This window comes from Apis cerana, linkage group LG11 (assembly GCF_029169275.1).
Source record: "Apis cerana isolate GH-2021 linkage group LG11, AcerK_1.0, whole genome shotgun sequence".
NCBI lineage: Eukaryota > Metazoa > Arthropoda > Insecta > Hymenoptera > Apidae > Apis > Apis cerana.
The window spans coordinates 10,263,181-10,283,423 of NC_083862.1; the positions used below are offsets into that span (position 1 = coordinate 10,263,181).

The 20,243-nt window shown below is 20.9% G+C and overlaps 3 protein-coding genes and 1 long non-coding RNA gene across 18 annotated transcripts; 3 read left to right on the forward strand and 1 right to left on the reverse strand.

The window, feature by feature from the left end:
• The first annotated feature begins 65 nt into the window (after positions 1 to 65).
• On the forward strand, positions 66 to 7,258 carry LOC107997744 (ATP-dependent RNA helicase p62). 10 transcript variants are annotated; one of them, XM_028666650.2, is made up of 8 exons: positions 70 to 183; positions 326 to 426; positions 709 to 747; positions 1,070 to 2,062; positions 2,306 to 2,484; positions 2,554 to 2,613; positions 6,008 to 6,244; positions 6,345 to 7,258. In XM_028666650.2, coding segments are annotated over exons 2-8 (1,587 nt in total). In that variant the 5' UTR covers positions 70 to 183; positions 326 to 424; the 3' UTR covers positions 6,422 to 7,258. The 10 variants fall into 10 exon arrangements, with proteins under 10 accessions (XP_028522452.1, XP_028522451.1, XP_061937752.1 ...); XM_062081764.1 differs by having other exon boundaries at positions 169 to 194; XM_028666649.2 differs by having other exon boundaries at positions 174 to 231.
• Positions 7,259 to 7,883: 625 nt separating this feature from the next.
• LOC107997712 (mitochondrial thiamine pyrophosphate carrier) lies at positions 7,884 to 14,500 on the forward strand. Of its 4 annotated transcripts, none has more exons than XM_017056483.3 (5): positions 7,884 to 9,443; positions 9,608 to 9,736; positions 9,824 to 9,976; positions 10,345 to 10,547; positions 10,620 to 14,500. In XM_017056483.3, exons 2-5 carry the CDS (start codon positions 9,617 to 9,619, stop codon positions 11,083 to 11,085), a joined length of 942 nt encoding a protein of 313 aa, XP_016911972.1. In that variant the 5' UTR covers positions 7,884 to 9,443; positions 9,608 to 9,616; the 3' UTR covers positions 11,086 to 14,500. The 4 variants fall into 4 exon arrangements, with proteins under 4 accessions (XP_016911972.1, XP_016911973.1, XP_016911974.1 ...); XM_017056484.3 differs by having other exon boundaries at positions 7,918 to 8,349; XM_017056485.3 differs by having other exon boundaries at positions 8,277 to 8,473.
• Positions 11,365 to 15,286, reverse strand: LOC107997694 (glyoxylate reductase/hydroxypyruvate reductase). Of its 3 annotated transcripts, none has more exons than XM_062081770.1 (5): positions 15,056 to 15,286; positions 12,893 to 12,970; positions 12,254 to 12,574; positions 11,713 to 12,170; positions 11,365 to 11,625 (listed from the first exon to the last, which is right to left on the reverse strand). In XM_062081770.1, exons 1-5 carry the CDS (start codon positions 15,130 to 15,132, stop codon positions 11,498 to 11,500), a joined length of 1,062 nt encoding a protein of 353 aa, XP_061937754.1. In that variant the 5' UTR covers positions 15,133 to 15,286; the 3' UTR covers positions 11,365 to 11,497. The 3 variants fall into 3 exon arrangements, with proteins under 3 accessions (XP_061937754.1, XP_061937755.1, XP_016911950.2); XM_062081771.1 differs by lacking the exon at positions 15,056 to 15,286 and adding an exon at positions 14,690 to 14,870; XM_017056461.2 differs by lacking the exon at positions 15,056 to 15,286 and having other exon boundaries at positions 12,893 to 13,077.
• A 38-nt stretch (positions 15,287 to 15,324) lies between these two features.
• Positions 15,325 to 18,076, forward strand: LOC133666962 (uncharacterized). The gene is made up of 3 exons (XR_009831897.1): positions 15,325 to 15,446; positions 16,636 to 16,978; positions 17,418 to 18,076. It is a non-coding gene; the product is annotated as an uncharacterized LOC133666962 (long non-coding RNA).
• Positions 18,077 to 20,243: the final 2,167 nt, after the last annotated feature.

Sequence of the window (20,243 nt, forward strand, 5' to 3'; positions counted from 1 at the left end):
ATTATTTTGAGTAACGTTGTTCTTTGATTTTTATATTAATCAAAATCAACTCTATATTACATGCGCAGTGAACGAAAAGACATATTTAGAAAATCTTTGCGCATTCCCACCTCTGAACACGTTTATCCAACTATGTCACATCCGGCTAGGAACTAAATTGTTCTTTCTGTTCCTGGATGTGGCGTAAGTAGGATGTCTGTTTCGTACTTTTAATTCACATTTTTAAAACCTGTAAATGTTGCGTCATACTTAATTTTATCTTTTTTCTTCGTAATAATTTTTTATTTTTTTTAAGGATAAAAAAAAATAAAAATTATCATTTTAGGAATAATTGACCATCGTATTAATAAACTACAATTATCATCTTTAACAAAATAATTTAATTAGGAATTAGGAACTGAAAGTTCTTTTTAATACATCAAATATGTGAGTAATATTTTTATTTTACGTTATAATAATAAATTTTAGTTGTTCAATTCAATGTTATAAAATTGTGATTAATTTTTTTTATCTTCAAATTAATTCATAATTAATCATTACGATATCTGCAATGCGTTATTAATTTATATATATATTCATAAAAATTGATCGCCTATATATTATATAATAATTTTTTTATTGATTGATTATTTTATATATATTTCGAAATGATTTTTATATTTTTATTAATCATTTATAATCATTAGTTCAAAATAAATATTGTTAAAGGTTTCGACATGTAATGAAAACTATAGGATCTCTAATTAGGTTTGTATTTAAATTTTATGAAAATTTATAAAAATACATAAAATAAAATTTAATTAGATTAATTTTAAAAATTGAAATAAAAATAAGTAATAAAAAATAATGAAGTTAATCAATTTTTTTTTTATTTTTATTTACCTCCCATTTTGGCATGCCTCCATTTTATGTATATGAATGGAGCATGAATGCTTGTGAGAGGAATAACAATTTGAGAACATGCCTTTGGAATCCACATATTTTTTTATCTGGAGCTAATTCTCTATGTTCTCTACATTTATACATTAAAATAATGAAATGATTTTTAATATATGTTAATTTGTTCTAGGACATACGGAGCTAGTTATCACAGTGGAAATTATAGAAGTACTAAGGAAAGAGGATCTTTATATAGAAATAATATTAATAATAGAAATGGACGATTTGAAAATCGAGGAAAAAACAATATGCATAATACCAATGGAATTTTGAAAAAGCCAAATTGGAATTTTGAAAATTTAAAACCTTTCAAAAAAGATTTTTATATACCACATCCTAATGTTCAAGCACGTCATCCGCAAGAAATAGATATGTTTAGACAAGAAAATCAAATTACTCTTAAAGGAGAAAAAATTCCTAATCCTATTCAGCATTTTGAAGAAGGAAATTTTCCTGATCATGTAATGCAATGTATAAGAAAACAAGGATTCAGTGAACCAACTGCTATTCAAGCTCAAGGATGGCCAATTGCTATGTCTGGACATAATATGGTTGGAATAGCACAAACTGGATCTGGAAAAACATTAGGATATATTTTACCTGCAATAGTACATATTAGCAGTCAACAACCATTAAATCATGGAGATGGACCAATTGCTTTAATTTTAGCACCAACTAGAGAATTGGCACAGCAAATTCAAAAGGTTACTTGTAGTTTTGGCTATGTAAGAAGCACTTGTATTTTTGGTGGTGCACCAAAAGGAAGCCAAGCTCGTGATTTAGAACAAGGAGTTGAGATTTGCATTGCTACACCTGGACGATTAATTGATTTTTTGGAACGTGGCACAACTAATTTACGTAGATGTACATATTTAGTATTGGATGAAGCAGATAGAATGTTAGATATGGGTTTTGAACCACAGATTAGAAAAATTATTGAACAAATTAGACCAGATAGACAAGTATTAATGTGGTCTGCAACTTGGCCAAAGGAAGTTCGAAACCTTGCAGAAGAATATCTTGTAGATTATACACAATTGAATATTGGATCATTAACATTATCAGCTAACCATAATATTCTTCAAATTGTTGATGTTTGCGAGGAAGATGAAAAACAAACAAAGTATTATCTTGATTTTCCTTATATTTTGAAATTTCTAGTTTAATAGTACTATAAATTATAAATATAATGAACTATATTATTTTTATTTTATCATTTATGATGAAAGTAATTTATGATATTTTATGATTTCATTAAATATTTTTTCCTCTAAGAAGAACTGATATTTCAAATAAATATTTATATATAAATATTTTATTTTTAAAATTTTACATAGAAATATAATATTTTACTTTTTTACTTTAGATTGCAAAACCTTCTTCAGGAAATCAGTAATGTTAGTCCAGATGGTGGAAAGACAATAATTTTTGTAGAAACAAAAAAAAAAGTGGAGAGTATCACTAAAACTATCCGTCGTTATGGCTGGCCAGCTGTATGTATACATGGTGACAAATCACAATTAGAAAGAGATTTCGTTCTTTCAGGTATGTTAGTATATAATGTATAATATTTCTTATTATATTTACTATATTAAATATATTATTAAATTTTAGAATTTAGGAGGAATAAAGATTCTATTCTTGTAGCAACAGATGTTGCTGCTCGTGGATTGGGTAAGTAATAAATTATTTGTTCAATATCTTTCATTTTTTTCAAAAATATTAGATTTTGAAGAATTTTTTGACTTTCGATAAATTTCATATGCGAAAATTTGTACTTAATCAAAAAGGGTAGGGTAAAGTGGCGATGTAGCACAGACTGGTTATATGAAGGTGATGCCTCACTGTTTTTAAAATAAAAATAATTAATATTAAATAATTTATTATATTAATTAAAAATAAACAGTTATATTAATTAAAAATTTTGATATAAAAGTAAAATATTAGTAGATAATTTCTATTAATATAAATTTTAATAGAATTTCATGAAAAATTGTAAAAAATAAAAAAATTAATACAATAATAACGCCAATAATTATCAATATAAAATATTGGTAATTATCTAAAAAAGGAGTTTTTTTTATCGATTTTGATGATTTTTGAATATATATAGAAATTATTTGAACATCTTGAATAACTTTTTTCTTTGCATATAATTATTATTTTAGTTTTCGAAATATTTATAAAAAAAATTATTATATAAAACTTTTTTAATATATATGTGCATATATATCTTCTATTAGTAAGTACATATATATAAATATGCAATTATTATTTAAATATATGTCTATTATATGTATAAATATATTACAGTAGGCAACGCTTAAATATATAATTCAACTTGTGAAAAATCTGTTTCTTTATAGATCATAATAGATTAAAATATATTTTAAATCCAATTCTTTAAGTTTGGATAAAAATGAAACATAAACAACTTTTGGACTATTAAAATTATAATGATCGATATTATAAATATCAAAATTACACTTCTATCATTGTAATTTCGCTAATATTATTCTACATTTTATTCTACATTTTGCAAATCTAAAAGAGATTTAATAATATATCTTGAATTACTAAATTGGATAGAAATTAAATTTTTCCCCCGATCGGACAACAATGATTTTAATTTTGATAAATTATTTTTATTTATATTGAATAATTATATTATATTGAATTATAATAATTATGCTAAAACTCAATATAAATTAGAATTGAGTTATTTCAAGTTCATAAATTATAAAAAAAATAATTTTTAATTGATTTATTTAATTAATATTTATATAATTAATATTTTGCATATTGTATATGATGTATACACGTATAAAAGAAGTTCTACATATAATGATCTTTTTTTTTTACAAATATTTTGAAAATTAAACTAAGAGGCGGTTATATGATTATAAAAAATGTTTATAGAAAAAAAATTATTCAAAATGTTGATTTTTACAATATATTTAAAAATTATCAAAATTGATAAGGAAGTGTCTTTTCTAGATAATTATCGTAATATTTAGTATATATTCTCAAACTTTACATAAGCTTTATTGCACCAAATAGATGGCATTAGGTAGCTTAGAACTTACTGTTTATTTTATGTATTTATACATACAGGGTGTTGATATATTTGAAAGATCTATTGTAAAAAATCAAAACAAATACAAAACTTGCTATATATAAAAATATCGATCGAGCTTATTTATTAAATTATAAGTAATTTAATTTTGAATTAAACAAAGAAATGTAAATAAAATAAGATAATTTTTTTTTCATACTATTATATCTATATTTTGATTCATCTGACACAAATTTTATTTATTTAATATAATTTAATAATAAGCTATGATTTCATTTTTCATATTAATTTTTATATTTGTTTTGATAAAATCGATTCTCTAAAGAATATCTTATAAATATATCTATGCTCTGTATATGATATGATATAAAAATATATCACTATTTTTTATGAAAAATATTAAATTTATATAGTGGGTAATTTTTTTTTTTATATATAATAAAGAAAATATTGCGCTTTTTTTTATTCTTTATTTTACTTTTCATTTTTGTTTATATCTTTTATTTATTTATTTATCTATTATATAATTATGCTAAATACTTAAATTTATACATTTTACACATTTTAATTTTCCTATCAAATTATGAATTTATTAATGCAATCTATTTTGTTAAAAAAGAAAGGAACAGAAGGAGATAAAGAATCGAACGATGCGCTTGTGTTAAAGAATTGAGAGGAAAGATTGGAATAAAGGGAAAGTACATTAGTAATAAATGTGGGCATCCTTTAATTTATGTTAATCAGTCTGGTTGTCCTTTGTTTCAGAGGCACATGGTGCACAAATTGTGTTGAGTGTGCGATGAAAAACGATCGTTCAATAAAGAAAACATGGCTCACTCATTGTACATGCGCAATTCTGTTTTGCACATAATATTGTACTTAATGTGCCTCTGTGTTCAGCCTGTGTACCACGCAAGTAGTAGAGTGGTGCGCGGGTGATACTGTTGGTTGGTTGTGAGATAAGACCATGGTTTACATTTTGGTACAACCATCACACTTCATAGCCAATGCTCAGCCCGAGACAACAATCTATTGATTTTGCTACTATCGCTACTCTGTGATGATGCTTAGGACACGACGTGATATGAAATTGCATTTAAGAATAGCATACATCGTGGGCGCTCTGTATGCTGTCATAATATTCAACGATAAACATGGTTTGTATTTAATTAACTATGCAGCTAACTTACATTCATATGCATTTAAATATAAAATTGATATAATTTGTAATGTACTTTTAATGTCTTAATCTTAATTATAAATATATAATAATAAATTTTACTATTAAATAATAAAATAAATTTTTAATTTTTATTATTTAACAAAAATTATTATATGGAATTAATTCATATTGACAAAAAATTAATTTTTTTTAAAGTGATTTTTTTTTTTATGAAAAAATTTTACCGAGAAAAAATTTATGTAATGTAATAATATATTTATGTATTTTATTATAATAGTTAGTTTTTTTTTAACTATTTTTTAAATTTATTTTTATTTATATTTATTTTTATACATAGGATATGCAAACAATATAAATATTCTTTTTTAAGTTATATATAAAATGTTTCAAAAGTTATTATATTTTTTTCTCGAAATGATATTTAATATCAAAATGTATATATTTAATGTAATATGTGGTTATTTAGTGTATGATTATAGGCTTAGCTGCATATTCTCATGAACAGATACAGAAATAAAAATTAGTTCTTCGCTATAATTTCATTTTTGACATTTAACTTTTACTATAATAAATAACTTTAAAAATGAACAAAATTGACAGAAATAATTATGATATGTATCTTTAACGTAAAAGATGGTGAAATAAAAGCTATATAAACTTCATTTACTTGGCATGTTAAGTACATACTGGTAAAAAGTTATATATATATATATATATATAGTATTTTTATTAAATATAACATCTTATACATAATTAACATACTCGATATTTTTATACGAGTATATATTTTAATAAAATTGTTTCTTTAGATGTTGACGATGTAAAGTACGTGATCAACTTTGATTATCCAAATTCATCTGAAGACTACATTCATAGAATTGGTAGAACGGGCCGTTCAAATAATTCAGGAACGAGTTATGCATTCTTTACGCCACAAAATGGTCGACAGGCTAAAAGTTTGGTTAATGTACTTAGAGAAGCAAAACAAATTGTCAATCCAAAATTAATGGAACTTGCAGACAGAAATGGAAATGATATCTCACGAAGTTAGTTCCTATAATTTATGAAAATAAATGATCATAAAATAATTTTTAATAATACAAGTTATGTTATAAATATTTATAAATATTTTTTGTAATTTTTTAGATCGTTGGGGTTATGGAACTTATCGTAAAAGAGAAAATGTTTTCCCTAAAACACATAAACGATTTGAAGTGGTTTAGATTAACTTTACAAAATTTCTAAATGTGTAACTTATTGGAGATGGAACTTGTTACAATCTCTTTCTCTGTGATTAGAAAAAATTGTCCATCAAGGCTCTATTGCTTTATGTTAGTTCCGTGCTCGTTAATTTTTTTATTTTTATTTATAATCTTACTGTTCATAGTAAGTAATTATTCTTAGTATGAAATTAGTATAAAATAAGCTATGTGCAAGGAGAGACTCTTCGTTAAATTTCCATTATATAACGATATTTTGCATTAAATTTTTATTTTTCCATTTATTAAAACATGAAAAGAGTGAAAAATGTGATATGAAATATGCGTGAAAATGTAAGTATAAAGAAATACATAAATACTTACATACTGAATGGATTGATGAATTTTTTAAAATTAAGATCGATCTAAAAAGATTTTTCGTTTTAAAAAAATTGATTGCTAAAATTAGATTTAATTATGTACTCAATTTTTTTAGTAGAAAAAAAACTTAATTTATAATTATTTAGATGTGTAGGAGTTGAAGTTTAGTAAGATAAATATACAATGAATGTAATCAGTATTCATTCCACTTTTTCAATGTGACCAATTTTATATTTGGTTATACAACAAAACCATTTATTTTTAATGTGTCCATTAATAAAATTATAATAAAAAACGTATAGAATATTAATATTATAAAACTATTTTGTTTAATTGCATATTTCATCCATACTCTGTGTTATAATCCATCAAAAATTTTTATTAAGTAAACTCAGTTTTGTAATAAAATTAACATATGTATGAAAATATAATTAAAAATTTTCCATTGATACAATAAATTATTAACAAATACAGTTTGAATAACTGCATTTTTTTATTCTATATATTCAAGTTATTAAAAAAAACGTTTGAAATTAATGTATCATATTTCAAAAATTAAAAAATCAATTAAAATAAACTTCATGTAAAGAATTTAAATATTTGAAATAATAATTGTTTAGTGTCTCATATATTTATTTTTATTTATAATTTGATATATTTCATAATACAATATGAATTTTATTATTATTTTTGTCATAATTGAATAATTTTAATATTAATTATTAATATATAATATTAATTTTATATATTCATTATTGATCAAACATATATTGAAAATACTTTATAATATTTAATAATAATTAGGAACATAGGCATTTATATGTAGACATTTTTTGTGCAAAAATTAGTTATGAAAATATTGCATAATTATTCAGTAAAATAACAATAAAAAATATTGTGAAATATTTAAGATTATTTATTTTGATTTTTTGATTTATTTAATTGAATTTTTTTATTGAAAAATTGAATTAGAAAATGATATATTTGAATTGTATATATGACATATCATGATATATTTATTATTAGTTTGAAAATAATTATGAATATTAAATGTTTATACATACAAAATAATGAAAACAAAATTTTTAATAAATATTAAAAAAAAATGAACGAATTTTAAAAGATAATGAATTAGAAAAATTTAAGAACAATTTTGAAAATGATTGTTAGATGTGAAATATTTTTAAATTTACATAAGTTATATATTAAATTAAAAAACATGTGGTGATAAAAAAATTATGTAAATATAAATTATATTACTCTAAAATATATTAAAATAAATAATTAAATAAAAGTAATAAAATCATAATAAATCATAGATATTATAAAATATATCTGCAAAAAAATTTTATTGAATTTAATATTTGCAAAAAATTATTCAAATATTTCATTCAAAAAAAGTGTAAAATTTGTATTTAAAAATTACTTAGGAATATAATTTGGTAATTTAGTAAAGGACTATTATGTATGTACGTATGCATATATGATGTGTATATATATATATATATATATACACATAACATATGTTAATTTATCTTCTTAATATTGATAATTCATTGATTTCTAAAAATGTAAGGCAAGAAATTGATTATAATTATAATAATTTAAAAAATTATTAGTTACATAAAAAGTTATAAATTTGTAAATAATTACGTCGAAATTAAACTAATTGTCATTTATATATTATCTACAAATGTAAGGTTATATACTTATTAATTGATGTAATGATTATTTTGAACAAATATTTTATCTTTTCTAATAAAAATAGTTAGTTTATGTATAATAAAAGATCTAATATACTTTTATTTATAAATATAATAGATATTTTTTAAAAATTAAATTCCTTTAATATTTTTTTGTTTGTAAAAAATTTTGTCATTAATTTTTATTTTAAACCTCACAAGTTTTAATTTAATTTTACTGTATAATAATATATTTCCTTATATATAATTAAAGTTCAAAAATAATATCTAGTCTTAAATTTCAGAAATCATAAATATGAGATCACATATACATATTGAAACTTTTATATAATATATTATTTATTATTATTCGAATATATATTGTCTTTATTCATAATCTATTTATTGTTATATTTGTCTATCTATTTATTGCTATAAATAAATACATATAATCGCAAAACAAAAATTTTATGTGTAATTGTAATATGTATAATTATTATAAGAAGTTATGGAAATTTCATTACATATATATAAATATGCGAAACAATTGAAATAAATTATATCTTCTAAAAGAGAGATAATTTGCAATAAAACACAATTTAGAATTAATTTTATATATTTTTATATATTAGTACATTTAAAAAATATAATCACATCTACTTTTTAAATGAAATTCTTTTAATTATGCTATTCTTAATATAATATTTATTATTCTGAATAATATATTTATAAAATGAGTTTAAAAATTATAATTTAAAATTTGTTAAATTATATTAATAGATACATTTATTTAGAATATTTATGTTATAATAATCTTTTATTTATTTTTTTAAAAATTCAATTAATATAAGTCGCGAACATTTTCGTAGGTAATATCATCTCATATATCTACATAAACACTTAATAATTATATGTATTTATTTAATCATACTATAAGTAAATATATATGTAAGCAAACGAAATATATATAAAAACATATATAAGTAAGCAGAATTCTCTAAAAAAATTATATTTTTTTATTCTATTCGTTAAATATCAAAAAATATAGAAATTGAATAATTATTTTAAAATGGAATTAAATCAATTTTATTTTGAATTTTTCGTTTGTTATTATTCTTTGACTGTATTAAATATGATCTTTTTATAGTAAAAAAAAATGGATATTTCATCAAAAAACAATAGTTACAATTTAGATCATGCTATAGCAGGAGCTGTTAGTGGCTTTGTAACAAGATTTGCTTGTCAACCTTTAGATGTTATAAAAATTAGATTTCAGGTAAAAGAATTTATATCATGTGGAATACAATAATAATATTTATAATGTTATGTATAGATTTTTTTAAAAAGAATTTCATTATTATAGTTACAAGTTGAACCTATTGCTAACTATCATGTTAGTAAATATCATTCTTTTTTACAAGCATTTTATTTAATACTTAAGGAAGAAGGTATTACAGCATTTTGGAAGGGACATATTCCTGCTCAATTATTGTCAATTGTATATGGAACAACTCAGGTGAATATATATTTTATAAAATTTTTAGATGTAATTTTTTATTTTTATTATATTTAGTTGGAAGAAATATAAAAATAATTTCTAATATTTCTAATATTCATTTAAATTTAAATATTACATTTGATACTGTCTAAATTTAATAAAAATTTCATAATTTATTTCAGGAACTTTTATTATTAATAATATTTTTATTAATAAAATTAATTTATATTATTTATATTATATTATTAAATAAATATTATAATTGAATTAAATATAAAAATAATTATTTAGAAAAAACAAATTCTACAAATTTTAAATAGTATCATTTGTATTGATTTATTTAAATCTCTCATTTTCATATATAACTAAATATTAAAATTTTACAGTTTTATTCGTATCATATATTTCTGAAAATATTTCATAATTTTTCATTGTTAAATGAAAGGAAATATTCAACAAATTTCGTAGCTGGAGCAAGTGCTGGTTTTTTAGCTACAATTGTATCATTTCCTTTTGATACTATAAGAACCAGATTAGTAGCACAATCAAATAATTATACAATTTATAAAGGAATTCTTCATTCTTGCAGGCAAGTTTAAAGTTAATAAAAATGATTTGCATAATAAAATTAATTGTTATTTTATATAAAATATGTTTACAGTTGTATTATACAACATGAATCTCCAAAAGTTTTTTTTTATGGATTATTACCAACTTTATTGCAAATTGTACCACATACAGGTTTACAATTTACATTTTATGGATATATGAATGATAAATATAAGAAATATTATAATGAAACTAATATTAGTTTTTACAATTCTATGATATCTGGTAGTGTAGCTGGTCTATTAGCTAAAACTGCAATATATCCTTTTGATCTTAGTAGAAAAAGATTACAAATACAAGGATTTAGAAATGGCAGAAAAGGTTTTGGTACTTTTTTTGAATGTAAGGGACTTATAGATTGTTTAAAATTAACAATAAAAGAAGAAGGAATAAAAGGATTATTTAAAGGTTTAATGCCAAGTCAATTGAAAGCCACTATGACAACAGCATTACATTATACAGTATATGAGCAAACTCTAATAGCATTAAAAACATTAAGATCGGATATTTCAAAATAATAAATTTGTAATAACACTAATATATAATATATAATATATATTAGTATTATATTATAATATATTATAATATATAACATATTCTTTTATTATTGTCATATGTAAAAATATAGATAATAAAAGATATATACATATTACATATTACATAATACATATATACATATTACATAATGTACATAATATATATAAGAGTATAGTAAAACTAAAATATGATCTTTGATTTTTAATCATATTTATGCAAAGAATTAAATTATAAAAAAAATATCAATATAAGTTTCAAACTTGTTAATATAATTTTCTTTATTTATTATTCCTGTTTTAATAACTTATTGTAAAATATATACATGATATCATATACCAAAATACCAGAAAATATAAAATAATAATTTTTTATAATATTTAACTTAAATTGTTCTTATAATTGAAGTGGAGTAGGCATTTCATCTGGATTTCCTTTTAAAACTGCTATAATATTTTTAGCAGTAATTATTGACATTTTCTCTCGAGTTTCTATAGTAGCACTACCAATATGTGGTAATATCACTAAAATACAAATGAATTTTGAATTTTTTAATAAATTTAAATTTAAAAAATATATATATATATAAAAATATTTTTTATTGCACTTACCACAATTATCTAATTTCAGTAGCTCACTATCTAATGGAATAGGTTCAGGAGTCATAACATCTAAGCCAGCAGCTCTAATTATTCTATTTTTTAAAGCTTCTATTAGAGCAGATTGATCAACAACTTCTCCTCTACTAACATTTATAAATATAGCAGATTTTTTCATTTTTTTAAATGTATCTTGATTAAACATCCGTCTTGTGTCAGGAGTTAAAGCTATTGTAACAATTACAAAATCACTTTTTTCTAACAATATATCAAGCTTTACTTTTTCTCCTCCAAATTCAGATGCTTCTTGCTTAACATTTCTACTTGTATATAATATTTTAGAAATATTAAAACTTTTAAGACATTTTGCTACTTGAATACCAATACGACCTAATCCTACTATTCCAATTGTTGATTTAGATAATCCAGGCCCACACATCCAAGTAGGTGACCATGCTTTCCATTCACCCCTATAAAAATTATAATTCAAATAAAATTTATAGTTAATTATATAATCTAAAATATTTAATAAGAATATATTTTTATTTTATACTCATAAACAGCTCTATTTGCTTCTATCAATCTTCTGGATGTAGCTAATAATAATGCTATAGTTAACTCAGCTGTTGCATCTGTTAAAATGCCTGGTGTATAACCAACTTTAATATTCCTTTTTTTTAAGGCTTGTAAATCTAAGTGATCAACACCTACTGACATAGAAGCCACAACTTTTAATTGTGGTCCTGCTGCATTTAATACTTCTTCATCTATTTTATCTGTTAATAAACAATAAATACCATCTATATTTTTGATTTTTGATAATAATGCAGATTTAGGAATTGGTTCGGGTTTTTCCCATATAACAACATCACACCTAAAATATAACGAAAATTATAGAGATTAATAAATAGTTTTTTCATAATAATTTCATAAAAAAAATATAATATTTGTAAAAAATATTTAAAGAAAATATTAAAATAATATATTATTTTATTAATAAATATTAAACTATATATACATTTTATATATATAAATTTTATATATGTTTATTGAATACTATTATATATTATATATTATATATATATATATATATATATATATATAAAACAATCTGAAAAGCATATGAAAAATACATATTTAAAAACAATGAAATATATTTTAAGTCTTTTTTAATATATAGAAAAGTACTTACTGTTCTTTAAGCAAATTTAATGCTGCAGATGGAATATCCGGACGTGTAATTAGAACTCTTGGTCGATTCATTTTTATTCTTGATGTGAAAAATTTCTGATTATGTATTGAAAGTTTAAGAGCAATAAAAAATAAAGATTTAGTTTGATTTAGTTTTTCAAAGATAGAAAAATTAAATAAGGACATTTTTATTATTTTTAATTTAATATTGTAAAACTTATTTTTTCATGTAGTTTTTATACTATAAATGTGAAAATGAATGAAGAGAAAAAGATATAACCTTATTTACTGTTGTTAAAATATTTTTATTTTTCATTTATGATATTAAATTTTTTATAAATAAATTCATATTATAATTAATTGTAATCTAGATTTTTTTTATTTATCTGATTTTGAGAATTTTCTTAATAAAACCAATATTACATTATAATGTTATAATATTACGTTATAATGTTATAATATTTTATATTATAAGTTTTAATTCATTTTTTTATATCTTTTTTCGCATTTATGATTTATATTTAAAATAAAAATATAAATGATATAAAAAATAAAAATGATTTATATTTATTAAAAATTTTGTTTTTAAATTTTTGTATGAATAAACATTTTTAATAAAAAATAATATATTAAAACTATGATTAGAATTTTTATTATTTTTAATCCTATATCTCTAACTATCAAAATAATATAATTATATTAGTATATATATTTTATTATTTATATTATTTATATATTTTATTATTTAATATTTAATTATTGATCAAAATTTTTATTTATAATTATTCTTATTATTAAGATCAGAGAGCTTTGAGTTTTCGTAATTTTTGTTAGCTGCTAAAATAGTATTTTTCATTAACATTGCTACAGTCATAGGACCTACACCTCCTGGTACTGGAGTTATATGTCCAGCAATTGATTTTACATTTTCAAAATCTACATCTCCTACTATTTTATATTTATTATCCATTTTTATTCTTGTAATTCCTACATCAATTATACATGCTCCTGGTTTTATCATTTCCTTAGTGATTAAACCAGGTATACCAGCTGCAACAACAACTAAATCTGCCAATTTTGTAAATTTTTCTAATTCAGTATGAGGAGTATGACGATGACATATAGTTGTAGTCATATCTAGTGCACCTCTATCTAAGAATTAATTTAATATTAAGATTTCATAGATTTTGCAATTATGTTATCAATGTTAATGTATCACATATTCATTAAATTATATACCTTTACTGTCACCATGTAAAAGTAATGCAATAGGTAAACCAACATGTTTAGATCTTCCTACTACAACTGCATTTTTTCCAAAAGTTTCAATATTATTTCTTATTATCAATTCTTTCACAGCCAAAGCAGTTGCAGGAATAATTCCATTTCTATTTAATGCTAAATTACCTAAATTTTCTAAATGAAAACCATCAACATCTTTACTTGGTATAATCGCCTGACAAACTTCTTGTTCATTCATATGCTTTATTAATGGCAATTGCACAAGAATTCCATCTACAGTCTTATCTTTATTTAAATTATCAATTTCATTAATAATATCTTGTTGTGAACTTTTCTCATCTAAGTGAATAGTATAATTTTCAATTCCTAAGTTATCAATAAAATAAATCTATTACATCTAGATATCTCAATTTTATTTAATATATGTATATATGTATATATATATATATATATAAAATTATAATTATATATATATATAAAATTTATTAATTATTTTTAATCAAAAACTATTAATAGTATATAATTATATAAATTTTATTATTTTATAACATCTTACCAATAAAATTTGCAACTTTAATTTTTTTTTCAATATATATTTTACTAGCAGGATTATTACCAACTTTAATAGCCACTAATTTAGGTCTTTTTTTATTATCATTTATCCAATTATCAACAGTTATTTTTAATTCATTTTGTATTTTATTAGCTATTTTTTTACCATCTATTATTATAGCGTTTTGTCTAAAAAGAATATGTGAATAATTTCTTTTTTAATATCTGTTAGAAAATTATATTAACTTATAGAAATAATAATTAGTTTTTTAATTAATTATTATTAATTATTTTTTAATATTTAATTTTTAATATCTTTTTAATTTAAAATTTTTTAATAATTTTATAAAATTTAACATATGTTACTTACAATATATTTGAAGTATGTAGTTGCTTCAATGAAGTAACATGTAAAAGAAGTGATAAGTTTTTCTTTAAGAGAAACATATTTTCAAATATATAATTTTTTATATATATTTGATTATTTCATAGTAAAATCATTTATATATATAATATAAAATTATTTATCATGAAGTAATAAATAGTTATTATAAACTATTATAATTTGCAACTAAATTCGATTATTATAGTTTGAAATTTTTATACCGTAATCTTTGTAAATAACATGGTAATATAACACTGTAATATAAGCGCTGTTAGTGAAAGTATACTGAGAACGGTTTGCAGTAGTTACCAGTAAAAATCCTAAAATTATAGTGAAAGTTAAGGATTTTTCTATTATTTAAATAAATTTTTTATATGTTAGTGTTTTATTAATATGCAGAATAATAATATAATTTATTTTCATATTTACGGAAAAAATAATATTATATTTTCATTTTAATATTAATTGATGAAATGATAAACATGCTAACAAAATAAATATAAAAAATATAAATATAAAAATATTGCATTTCTTTCTTAAAGCAATAAAAATGTGAATCTAGATTTTATTTGTAAATTAGAATTTATTGATTTATTCTGCGGAAGATGTCGCTGCTGTATTACTTTATTATATTATATTATTATTATTTTTATTTATTTATTATTATTTATTACTTGCATTTATATTTTTTACGTCAAATAAAACGTTAGTTTTCAATTATAAAATATAATAAAAGAATTGTTATTTTCTATAATATTTTTATATTTACAATTTAAAACTGAGAAAATTAATATAAATTTATAAAATAATAATTATTTCATAAGTTTCAAATAAATTTATAAATTTAGGAAAAACATATAATATAATGAAATAAAAAATATATTAAAATACATTAAAATACATTAAAAAACATATTTTAACATTATGAGAATTTAACTATCACAAAAAAAGTATGTTAAAAGTATAAATAAACTTCATTTTACAGGACTTAAAATTTTTAATTTGTTTTTTATATTTTTTAATAATAATATTTGAAAAATATTAAAAAATATAAGTTTTAATATAATAAAATATAAGTTCAAGAAATCATTATATCAAAATTTAAATAATTCATCTTGGTTTACTTTTTTGGTTCTTTAATTTTAATTATCAAATATTTTATTTGCAATACACAATGAATAAATTTGTAATATAATTTTTATACAAGTAATATAAAATTTATTATTATTATTGTCTCAGATAAAATATTATTTCATGTCATAAAAATTTTGAAATCACTTATTTTCTTTATTTTCTTGTATCACATGCAAAAATTTATATATATATATATAAAATATATATATGTAATATACAATATTAATAATAAATTGTATAATATTAATAATAAATAAAAAAAATAAAAGAATAAAAGAATATATATAATATAAAAAAATAAATATATATAAGATACATATATAATATATAAAAATTGCAATAAATAGATGAATGAAATAAATTCTTTTTAGATTTAAACAAAATAATAATATTAATTAGATATTGAAATTTTTTTAACACATTTTTCACAGATGAAATATACATAAAGATAATAAATAGTAATGCAAGATGAATAAGATACAAATATTGAAATCAGCGCCATCTTAAAAATGCCGCAAATGAAATACAAAAAAAAAAAGAAAATGAGATAGAGATAGAGATATAATAAGAATAGACTCTTAGCGCCATCTCTTGACACTTTTTGAAAAGCACATTTCCAATCGAAGAAATCGATAAATAATCGATAAATCGATAATAAATTGGCTTATGATTGGCCAATCAAAAAACTGTTATTCGAATTTTGGCACGCGTCAATCTGCAATGGAAAATCATCATCATGAAAGGATATAAGATTTTAATTTCGATGACTACAAAGTAAGTAATTCTATTTATATTGTTGAATTTATAATTTACTATCATTTTCTTTTATTTGATAATTTATTTATTATTGTAATTGAAATTAACTATTAAATTATATTAAAATTATCTATCTTGATTTAATCGGATGTTACATGTATTATTTTTATTTTTCTTTTCTAAAATTCAAAAAATAATAATTTCATTCAGTAATTTCAATTAGTAATAATTGAATGAAGAATTAGAATTTTATAAAAAATTAAATTATTAATTTTTTAAATTTCAAATTAATTAAATTTTTAATTTTAATTAAATTATTAATTTTTTGTAAAATTCAAAAAATAATAATTTCATTCAATTACTAAAATTATGAAATAATTCTTATGTATAACATATTTTCTTTTCAGTTATCAACTCTTTTTTATTATTAATAATTCAATAAATTAATTTGTTTCAGATAAATTCAAGGAGCACCAGTTATGTATTTCAATATTTTTATTATCTCAAACATATGTGATAAAAAAGAGAACTTTTTTCCAAATCAACATTTCCTATTTTTCAAGGCAATATGATCATTTTGCTATCTTTAATTTCTTAATTTCCTCATTATAAACAAATGCTTGATACTTGATAGCTACATGACTTTGTTCATTAGCCATCATTGGTATATACTGATTTGCATTTTCTTCTTGCCACATGTGGTTTTATGTCGTATCACAAATTTTTTGGAATTTGTGTGTCATCAATCAGTGTGAATGTAAATATGATGAATGTTGATACGAAGAGAATTTGTTAGATGTTCAATCAAAGCTGAATTAGGAACAAAGTGTTTAAATTCTTATATAGATAAGAAATATAAAAAAAAAACTTTCAGAATAAATTAAATGTTAATGTTATATTTTTAATTCAAGTTTGTTTCAGGATTTCTTATAGGAATAGAAGATTGTATAATTGATTAAAAAAAAGTGTATTTAAAATTAAGTGCATGCAGAATCAAGGGTATTAAATAAAGTTATGTATTGTAGAAAAGTAGATACTGTAGATAAATAGGTGGATAACATACATTTAGGAAAGGAGAATTTATTTACGAATAAAATAATTTGGGAAATTTATAAAGCATAAGATTTTATTTCTTTGTACCTTGAGTGATAATAATTGTATATGTAATCAAATTATATTATGCTAGACGGCGTAGCTTTAATCTTTTTTCGGTTCTGAACATATTTTACAATATTCTAAGATGTCGCGTCAATCTATTTCTCGTCGATATTTCATTTATACGTTTATTTTATGATCGATAATGAAACACATAAAATAGAATAAGAAATAGACGAAGAGGAAATGAATAGAGATAAGATAAGAATTGAACGTGAGTACCATCTCTTGCAAGCTAGAAACATTTCTTTAAGATGATATTTTCTAAAAGCACTAAGAGATGGCAATAATACTTAATTCTTACTCTACTTTATCCTCCTTGGAGAAAAATCTTCTCTTATGATTCAATCATTTTTAGTTTATTATTGTTGAGTTTTATGTTATATTTCCTTTTTATGTTCTTATACTCATTTCTTATAATCTATAATTATTATTGTTTAAGTTCAGTTACCTTCAGTTATTTTTCATATATATGTCTCTTTCTAATTCAATTAACATTTATGCTAAATTATTTTTTCTATGTTTTAATATTTTTGGAATTTTTTTTAATTTTTACATAGAACAATCCTTCCATGGAATTTTTTTTTATTCTTTTTGTATAGGATGTTCAATTCTATTCTCATATCTTGAAGCTTTGTTAAATATAATAAATTGTTATGTTAAATTTCTTTTTTATAATTTGTTTTTTACAAATTAAAATCTATGTCGTATGATGTATGCTTATTATGTGATCCAATGACGTTCAATGTTGTCCATCGATATCCATCGATGATGTCTTAAATTGACTTATTCTAGATTTTAATATTAAATCTTAAACCTACTTTATATTATACTTAATTCTAGGACCTAAATTTAAGATGCATGCATCTTATCATGTACATCGAGTATAATCAAAAATTATAAAAATATGAAGATCTAAGTCTTAATATTAAATCTTAAATCTATCTTACATTTAAAACTGGAACTTAAATCTAAGATGCGCGCATCTTGTCATTTACATCGAATGTAAAAAGTCTTTCAATCTAATCTATTGTTAATTAATCAAAATAATTTAAAGCAGTCACTTTAGACTAGATTGAAGGTGTGCGTAGTTCTTGGCTTGCCATCGCTTTTCGAAAAATTTTCGAATGAAAATGAAGATATCTTTTTAAATGAAAAATATGAAAAGCGATGCCAATTACCGGGTCTCACCCACGGGGAGGTGACTACGCATCGAGATCCATCAGGTTGAATTTATTGAACAAATTGACTAGTACATTAAATGATACAATTAATTATCTACAAGTCAAATCTTATACATAGAAAAGAATTATGATGCAATTGGTAATGATTTATCCATCGTCGTCCATCGATGAAGTCTTAAATTTAACTTATACTAGATCTTAATACTAACTCTTACATCTATCTTACATCTACCTTATAATCTACCTTACATCTAATTTACATCTACCTTATATCTATGTTACATCTATCTTACATCTATCTTATATTATTCAAAAAAGTAGGACCTAAATCTAAGATGTCTGCATCTTATGACTTACTTCGAATATAACAAATTATAATAAAGAAATCTAATCATTTTGAAAGCTATATCTTATGTTGATTATACTGATCCAACGCCGTCCAACATTGTCTATCGTTACATCGAATATAAGAAATTATAAAAAAGAAATTAAAATCCTATTAGTTCCTAGGTTATTGAGTATCCTGTATTGATTATCATAATCCAACGTTGTCCCACGTTATTCATCGATGTCCATTGTTTTCCATCGTTACATCGAATATATGAAATAATAAAGAAAGAAATTAAAATCTATGTCGTATGCTGATTATCATGATCAAACGTCGTCGATCTATGTTCAACGTGATCCATCGATACATCGAATATAACAAAATATAATAAAGAAATCTAATAATATTAAAAGCTATATTGTATGATTATCGTGATCCAACGCTGTCCAACATTTTCCATCGTTACATCGAATGTAAGAAATTATAAAAAAAAAATTAAAATCCGTATTCTATCGTGATTCAACGTTGTCCAACGATGTCCATTGATACATCAAATATAAGAAATTCGAAAAAGGAAATTAAATCCTTTTTATCCAACGATGTCAATCGATATTCA

Bases quoted from the DNA above. Each gene is read 5' to 3' on its own strand.
- LOC107997744 (XM_028666650.2), top strand. The intron at 2,063-2,305 runs GTATTATCTTGA...TTTTTACTTTAG, and splicing joins GAAGATGAAAAACAAACAAA to ATTGCAAAACCTTCTTCAGG. The intron at 2,614-6,007 runs GTAAGTAATAAA...TTGTTTCTTTAG, and splicing joins TGTTGCTGCTCGTGGATTGG to ATGTTGACGATGTAAAGTAC.
- LOC107997712 (XM_017056483.3), top strand. From the start codon at position 9,617: ATGGATATTTCATCAAAAAACAATAGTTACAATTTAGATCATGCTATA. The intron at 9,737-9,823 runs GTAAAAGAATTT...TCATTATTATAG, and splicing joins TTATAAAAATTAGATTTCAG to TTACAAGTTGAACCTATTGC. The intron at 9,977-10,344 runs GTGAATATATAT...AAAATTTTACAG, and splicing joins TTGTATATGGAACAACTCAG to TTTTATTCGTATCATATATT.
- LOC107997694 (XM_017056461.2), bottom strand. From the start codon at position 13,077: ATGTCCTTATTTAATTTTTCTATCTTTGAAAAACTAAATCAAACTAAA. The intron at 12,171-12,253 runs GTATAAAATAAA...TAATTTTTATAG, and splicing joins GCAAATAGAGCTGTTTATGA to GGGTGAATGGAAAGCATGGT. The intron at 11,626-11,712 runs GTAAGTGCAATA...TTTGTATTTTAG, and splicing joins ACTGAAATTAGATAATTGTG to TGATATTACCACATATTGGT.